This window comes from Notechis scutatus, chromosome Z, assembly GCF_049901735.1.
Source record: "Notechis scutatus isolate UNSWTSFEM ecotype Mainland chromosome Z, rNotScu1.2, whole genome shotgun sequence".
Taxonomy (NCBI): Eukaryota; Metazoa; Chordata; class Lepidosauria; order Squamata; family Elapidae; genus Notechis; species Notechis scutatus.
In genome coordinates this window covers 110,154,139-110,162,229 of record NC_142025.1, presented here as the reverse complement: position 1 = coordinate 110,162,229, position 8,091 = coordinate 110,154,139, and the positions used below count along the sequence as shown (strand labels likewise).

General features: G+C 45.0%; 1 protein-coding gene across 2 annotated transcripts in view; it reads right to left on the bottom strand.

Moving 5' to 3' along the window:
* Positions 1-4,896: 4,896 nt before the first annotated feature.
* The window catches only part of LOC113422769 (vigilin-like), a 47,467-nt gene continuing 44,272 nt past the window's right edge, over positions 4,897-8,091 (bottom strand). The window contains exons 26-27 of one of the 2 annotated variants that reach the window (XM_087947692.1): positions 7,933-8,064; positions 4,897-6,539 (exon numbers count right to left, since the gene is read on the bottom strand). In XM_087947692.1, the coding sequence (XP_087803818.1) occupies positions 6,447-6,539; positions 7,933-8,064 (225 nt within the window). In that variant the 3' untranslated portion in view covers positions 4,897-6,446. The remainder of the gene's footprint in view (positions 6,540-7,932; positions 8,065-8,091) is intronic. The other variant, XR_015746024.1, reaches the window with a different exon arrangement.

Below are 8,091 nucleotides of genomic sequence, written 5' to 3'. Positions count from 1 at the left end.
TTGTCTCCCTTCCCCCTCCCTCCCTCCCTCTCTGTCCCTCCACCTCTCTTCCTCCCTCCTCACCTCTCCCTCCCTCCCTTTCTCTTTCCCTTCCCTCCCCACCTCTCTTCCTCCCTCCCCATCTCTCCCCTCCCCCTCCCTACCTCTCTCCTTTCCCTTCCTCCCCAACTCTCTCCCCACCTCTTCCTCCCTCCTCACCTCTCCCCTCCCCCTCCCTACCTCTCTCTCCCCTTCCTTCCCTCCCCACCTTTTCCTTCCTCCCCACCTCTCCCCTCCCTCTTTCTCCCCTCCCCTCCCGCTCCCCAACTCTCCCTCTCTCTGGATTTGAGACAAGTCACCTATCTGAAGTGGTATAGGTTCTGTCTGCTTGAGGCACGGGAGCTGGACTACAAGAGCTCCCAAAGACTCTTCCAGCTATATTCCATTCATTTTTAGCATCTCGTGGGAATGTGCATGAGTTTTGGCTGAGTGAGCGTACAACTTGGCTTTCCGGAGAATGGGCACCTGACCGGAGTCGAGGAGAGGGTACTCGGATAATCCTTGTTTTACCACAATCGAGCCCCAAATTTATGTTGCCAAAATGAGAAATCTCTGAAGTGAGTTTTATCCCATTTTACAACTTGCCTTGCCACATTAAGTGAATCGCAAGTTTGTAACTTGGTTATTAAGCGAATCTGGCTTCCCCATTGACTTGGTCGCATAAGATGATCACATGACCCCGGGAGTCTGCAACCGTCATAATTCTTGTCTCAAGCATCTGAATGTAAATCACGCAACCATGGGGAATGCTGCAGCACTCATTAAGTGTGAAAAATGGTCATGTTACTTTTTTCAGGGCAGTTGTAACTTCTGACCCATCACTAAATGAACTGTGGATGACCTGTATTCTCCCCCAGGGCTATTAACCCACTAGTAAACCACTAAGGGGCTTTTGCAAACAAGCCACGGTTTAGCTTTTATCAGAGCTAGTCTCTCTTAATCACATTGCCCTTTTGCTTGGTAAGCCATGGTTAGAATTAGCAGTGGGCCCACGTCTTTTTTGACACTTGTCATTAAAAGCTAAAGAGGCCAACTACAAACCTTCCACTTATAGGAAGGGTTGGCGCAATTGTGGATGTGTAAGTGCGAAAAAGAATTTTGAAAGTCCACCTATTACTGGTGGAAAAATAATGTAGCATTTTGCACAGCAAAAATTCAGAGGTAAAAAGTTAAAAGTCCGGAGGTAAAACATTCATTAGCAAGTTAAAAACTGCAGAATTTAGTTTAGTAAGTGCACCCCCCCCCCCTCTTATTATGGAATGTTCAGTCTAAATTGTGTTTGATACTGGGAACAAATGATGAAATCTCAGGACATTCTGACGTGTATGTGTAATATATGGTATACCAGCACTGTGATTCTCAACTTACAACCATTAGTTTAATGACAGTTCAAAGTTACAGTGGCACTGAAAAAAAAAGTGACTTATTGAGCATTTTTCACTTATGACCATTGCAGCATCCCCAAGGTTACATGATCAAAATCCAGGTATTTGGCCACTGACTCATATTTATGACAGTTGCAGTGTCCCATGGTTTTGCGATCACCTTTTGAAAAACAAAGTCAATGGGGAAGCCAGATTCATCTAAAAATTGTGTTACTAAGTTAAGGTCTGCAGCGATTTCATTTGTCAACTGTGGTGACAAAGGCTGTAAAATGAGTAAAAATTCCCTTAACTGCCTTGCTTAGCCACAGAAATTTGGGGCTCGGTTTATCCGCAGGCCTGCTCGATTTGGACTTGGCTCCTGAGCATATCTCAATTCTGAAATGCCTTTGATTAACTCTTTTAATTCTGCACAGAAATCAATTCTTGAATCCCAGTTTCTCCTCCCGGGGTAATTATTGGCTCGAATGGGGCATCTGGCAAAATGAATTCAATGCTGGGCCAGGCCGAAGGTGCAATAGAACTGGCTAAGGCCGAGCATCTCTTTTGCAGCCATATGGTGTTAAGAGTGATCCAAAAATTGACCTGGGTGGATGGGCAGCATGGATGGGGACTTCCACCCCATCCTAGCCTTTTAGCTGATGGCGAAGTCCACCCAATTACTTCGCCATTTCTGCACACCTGGGAGCTCCTGTGGTTTTTCAAAAAATACTTACATTCTCTAGCGCAGTGGTTTCCAACCTTTTTTTTCGCCCCGCACCCTTAACGAAATTTCACTCGAACCTCGCACCCCCTGAAATAAATAATAAAAATGCCAACATATAGCCGATATCCTATTATTTACCTGGGCTTTTCTCACACCCCCTGGAATATCGTCTCGCACCTCCAGGGGGTGGGAACCCCTGCTCTAGCGACTGAAGAGCCTGCTTTATACAAGGGAAGGATCGTGTTTTTAAACCTGGCTGTTAATTAAAAAATGCTTCCTGCATTTTCGGTCTCTGCTTTAATTTGTAGGCGTCTTTTCATTAGGTTTGCAAGCCCCATTCAGCATTTCCTGTGGTAGATAAAGCTGTTTGCATTCAGATAAAAACAAATTGGGAATGAAAGGAACATACTTGGCAGAAGTAGCCATTTGTGTATGGAATGGCAGTGAATATCAGTGAACGGCAGAAATTTACTGTGGGTATCACAGCTTCTTTGTCCCTGCTTGGTGGGCTGCACAACGCAAATTTCTTCAACTTGTATGTTTGTGTGCTGCCTTTTAACATCGTACATGAACTGCTGAGTTGGCTTGTACATGTAATCAGTTTCCAATAAACCATAATTAGTTGGATAATGACAAACAAGGAGTCCCCTTCAACATGCTTAGCCATAAATAGCAATGGCCGAGCTCCCTAACAATAAGCAAAAATACTATTGTGGGCTTTTTGGGGTGTGTGAGTGGGACTTTTGAGTCAGCGTTGACTCCTGGTAGCTGCCTGGATTAGTCCCTGCAGCAAGATTTTTCAGAAGAGGTTTGCCGTTGCTTCCTTCCTAGGGCCCAGAGTGAGTGACTGGCCCAAGGTCACCCAACTGGCTTTGGGCTTAAGGCAGGACTGGAACACAATATCCTGGTTTCTAGACTGACACCATAACCCCTACACCAAACTCTCTGTCTCTCTTTAATTTGTATGCCTGAGTGACTCAGCAATTTATATATTTGATGACGGCCTGACAATTTCTGATCGCAGTGATTTACGCTGTTTCAAAGAGGCAGAACTTTTGCCAAAGGATCACCTGAATTGTGGGTTTTTGTTCCTCACAAATTTTAAGTGTTTTGGTGGAATTTGTGTGAGATGAAAGACATCCTAAACCCCGCCCATAACTGGTTGCTGGTGGGCCCTCTCCAGTTTCGTAGTAATTATACTGGATAAAAAGGCAAAAATAAAGCAGAAAGTAAACAATGGCTGACTTGCCCTGGCTGATCTCCTCCTACAGAAGGAGGATCAGCGCTGAGCCAGAACTGATTTCCCATGTCCCAACTTCGACTGGCTGCTTTGACCCCGTGGGATTAACGAGTCAAATCTGTCACCCGAAGGAGCAGTTCTTAAGAAGATTGGATTGCTTTTCCAGACCGGAAAGACCTCATTGGGAAGGTTGAGAAGAACACAAGAAATACAGTGTCAGGGCTGTGTTACATCAGCTTTGTTTCTTATTGGCCCAAATGGAGACCACAGCTAGTCCTTGACTTAAAAGCCATTTGCTTAGCGACTGAAGTTACAGCATTGAAAATAAGGGACTTAGGACCAGGTTTTCAGATTTAGGACTGTCGCAGAATCCTTGTGTCACGTGATCAAAAGATTGGGCGCTTGGCAACTGGCATGTATTTATGAGTTGAGCTGGGGTGGGAATTTGATCATTTGTCTCCTTCCCGGCCAGTTTCTGACAAGCAAAGTCAATGGGGGAAGTTGATTCAACTTCAACGGCAGCATGGTTCACTTAACAGCTAGTGATTCTATTAACAAATGTGGGCGGGGGAGAGATCGTAAAATCAAATGCAGAAAATCGAATGAAGCTCACATCATTAGGAGACCGGAGGCTAAAAACTTATAAGGAATGGTTGGTGGAATTGGGTACATCTAAGTTTGGTGAAAATAAGGACTAGGGGTGACATAGTAGCAGTGTTCCGATATTTGAGGGACAACCACAAAGAGGGAGTCAAACTTCTCCAAAGCACCTGAGGTCAGAAGAAGCAATGTATAGAAACTAATCAAGGAGAGAAACAACCTAGAACTAAGGAGGAATTTCCTGACAGTGAGAACTTGCCTCCAAAAGTTGTGGGTGTTCCATCTCTGGAAGTTTTTAAGAAGAGATTGAAGGGCTGCCACAAAGAAGAGGAAGTCAAGCTATTCTCCAGAGCACCTAAGGGAAGTTTTTAGGAAGAGATTGGGCAACCATTTATCTGAGTAGAGGGTTGGACTAGATATAAGATCTCCAAGGTCCTTTCCAATTTTGTTATTCTGTTCTGTTCTATTCTGTTCTGTATTCTATTGTATCCTAATTCTAATGCTCTGGCTGCTCTGCTCTATTATTCTACTCTACTGGATTCTATTCTATATTCTGATTTACATTTTATTCTATTCTGTTCTATTCTAATTACTTTACATTCCTATTCTATTCTATTGGATTCTATCTATATTCTAATTTACGTTCTGTTCTGTTCTATTCTATTCACTCTATCACTACCTGGCTTAGCAAAGGAAATTCTGGTCCCGATTTAAGTCCAGCTATGGATATTTTTCAACAATTGTGAGAACATGCTCCGTCACTTTTTTTCAGTGCTGTTGTAATTTCGAACGGTCATGGTTGTAAGTCAAGGACTACCTGTATTCGTCTCTCCACTGGAATAGCAACAGAAGAACAGTAGCTACAATAAGTGGGATTTCCCTTTCAGTATGGAGAAAGCAAAAAGACTCCCACACAGCTCAACTGACGCATCAAAAATTCACCAAGAGTTTTTATTTTCCCCACGCTGTTTTTTTTTAATTTGGAATTAGAAAAAAAAATCCAGTCACTGTGTGACCTACAGAGTTTGCATATTTCCTTTGTCAAACGTAAGTTCCTTTTTTCCCTCCTTCTCACGCCCCGTCCTGTTGTTTTCCCCCCACCCCCTGTTAAGGCCAATAGTGTCTTCTGATTTTTGTCATATTTTTATTTCTCCCCAAAACCTTGCCTTCCTCAGAAAGAAAAGAAAAAAAGAAGAAAAAAGGAAAAACTGGGTTGTGTCGCTCTTCCAGGTTGTTGTCGTTTTTTCCTTTTCCTTTTTTTCATTTGTTACGTTGTGCCCCGTCGCACAGCCAGGACAACCTGGATTGTCGGTGGCAAGAGAAGAGATGGAGCTAGGGAGGGGGTATTAACTCACACCTTCGCCTTTCTCACGTACACCCACGCGCTCTCATGTGGACACACGCCCGAACACACCCTCCCGCTTGAGAAATCACAGTTTAAAACCTGGGAAGTATGATGAGGACTAGTCACCAAAAAAGGGAAGTCGACAAGAACATTTGCCTCTTGGACCAATGGTTGCCTATTTTCCCTTGACACTGTTCAAAGCGAGTAGATGGAAGACAAAGGGAAAGGGAAGAAAGGGGAGCTGGGGGAAAGGAGATGAGAAATAGTTGAAAATGGAGGAAGAAGAGGGGGAAAAAGAACATTTTCAGACTCCAGAGAGGGGTCACCGATGTGAAAAGGGAGGAGGAGGAGGTGGAGAAGGAAGGCTGCTAGTTGTCAAAGTTTCTAAGTGCTACCTGCTTCCAAAGTGGGCCTTTCACCCACAGCAAGCCAGAATCTCGTTTCTAGATCTTCACACATACACACACACACACACACACAAACACACACCCTCTCTTTGCAAGAATGTTTCTTCCTCCAGTTTTGGTCCTTCCCAGCTCCAAATTCACTAGCAGAGCAGAGCTAGGAAACAAGCCAAGCTGAAGCCGCTTCTGGCATCCGAAAGCAGAGCGTGATGGTTGGGTGAGCGAGGAATTGTACTCCAGCAAGTCTGAACCTCACCCCCACCCCCACCCCCGACAAACCCCTCTCCTTCCAGCTCTTCCAGGAGATCTGGATGCGTGGATGGGCCCACGTCACCCTGAGAAGAGAAGGAACTGGACAGAAAAAGTTTAGGACTTCTTTCACGGCTGAGAGGCGGAAGCAAGGGGGGGTCAAGCAAGGAGTTTAATGCCCTGAAATCTGGCAAATGGAGTGAGGGGGGGGGGGAACCCCGCTAGCTGCACAATGCTCCTTGAACATAGGTGTGCTTAAAACCTGGCCTACTTTTGGCTCCACAAGAAGAAAGGAACAGGAGGGAGGCTATGGCTTTTTTGATCGGTTAATGGTTTTGCACAGAGTCACGGGCGAGGAGGAAGAGGAGAGAGTCTCGGAGAGGAAGAGTGACGGCTGGCGGCAGGGAGCTGGTGGTGCCACAGAGGCTCCCCCCAGACCATGAGGCCTTGCCTGGCGAGCCAGCCGTGGTGGTCCCTGGCCTCAAAACTTCTTGGGGCCCCAAACCGATGCCTGCTTAGGGACCACGCCGGTGCCAAAAATGGGGAACTCTTCGGCGCTGCTCACATCTGGGGCCTGAAACAAAAAGAGGACAGTCGAGTTCAGAGGGGGTGCTTTCCTTAGGCAGTCCTGAAACAAAGGATGTACAGGTAGTCCTTGACTTACAACCGTTCTTTAGTGACTGTTCAAAGTTACGGCACCATCGAAAAAAGTGACTTATGACTGTTTTTCAGTTACCTTTCAAGCATCCCCACAATCATGCGATCAAAATTCAACTGGTTCATATTTATGAGACTTGTGGGGTCATTTCATCCCCTTTTGCGACCTTCTGACAATAGGGAAGTCAGATTCACTTAACAACCGGGTTAGTAACTTATGAAGCTCAGTGGTTCACTTAATCATGGAAGCAAGAATGGTTGTAATACGGGGCAAAACGCACTTCACAAACGTCTCACTTAGCAACCAAATTTTGGGCTCCATTGTGGTCGTAAGTTGAGGACTTCCTGTACCCTGGATGTCCTGCATGGAATAAGTTAGTTCAGCTAATGCAGTGCTTGTCCCCCCCACTTTTTCCCCCCCAATTGTATCTAGTCTGGTCACTGATGGCAAGAAGTTGACAATTAAAAATGAAAATTTCAGTTGCTGAGTTTATTTTTTCTTTTTTTCCTTCTTCCTTCCCTCTTCCTTCCTCCATTCCCTCCTTTCCTTCCTTCCTTCCTTCCTTCCTCCCTCTTTCCTTCCTTCCTTCCTTCTAGATGGCAGCCCAAGAAAAGAAGCTCTCATGTGAATAAGGAATAAATGAAGGGGAGCTTTATTAAGGTAAGAAAACACGTTCCAAACCACGCAGGTATTCCTTAACTTACGAGTGCAATCGAGCCCAAAATTTCTATTGCTAACGGAGACATTTGTTAAGTCAAATCTGCCCCATTTTACAGTCTTTCCTGCTGATGTTATTAAGTGAATCACCACAGTTGAAAAGTTTAGTAACACGGTTGTTAAGGGAACCTGGCTTCCCCTTTGACCTTGCCTGTCAGAAGGTCGCAAAAAGGGATCACAGCAACTGTCATAAATACGAGTCAGTTGCCAAGCGTCTGAATTTTGATCACGTGACCGTGGTGATGTTGCAATGGTTGTAAGTGTGAAAAATGGTCATAAGTTACCTTTACATTGATATTGTAACTTTGAACAGTCACTAAATGAATTGTTGTAAGTTTAGGATTATCTGTATTTTTTTTTTTCAAATTCACATTTCTCAAAATAATAACACAAGTTATGTAACCCATCTGCCTATCCTGGGTCTATTGGGAAGGAAAATGCCAACTCCAGTCTAAACATCTGGCTACTGGGCGACCAACCACTCATCATTGACAACTAGAGAGCTGAGTCCTCCAGCTCTTTATCAAGATTTGAAGCTGGTCAACTGGTCAAACGAAGTGAAGGAGGGACCACCGACAGTGTTGAACCCAACCTTGTTCCCAGATGCATTCCAGGGGGCGTCACGCACTACAAATCCCTTGGCGGGGCCCCGAGGCTCCTCTTCCAAGCGGGAGGGAGGTTTCATGTAAGCAGCCATGGTTTCCGTTTCCACCACATCCATCATCTGCAAGGAGACAGCTGTCCGTTAAGA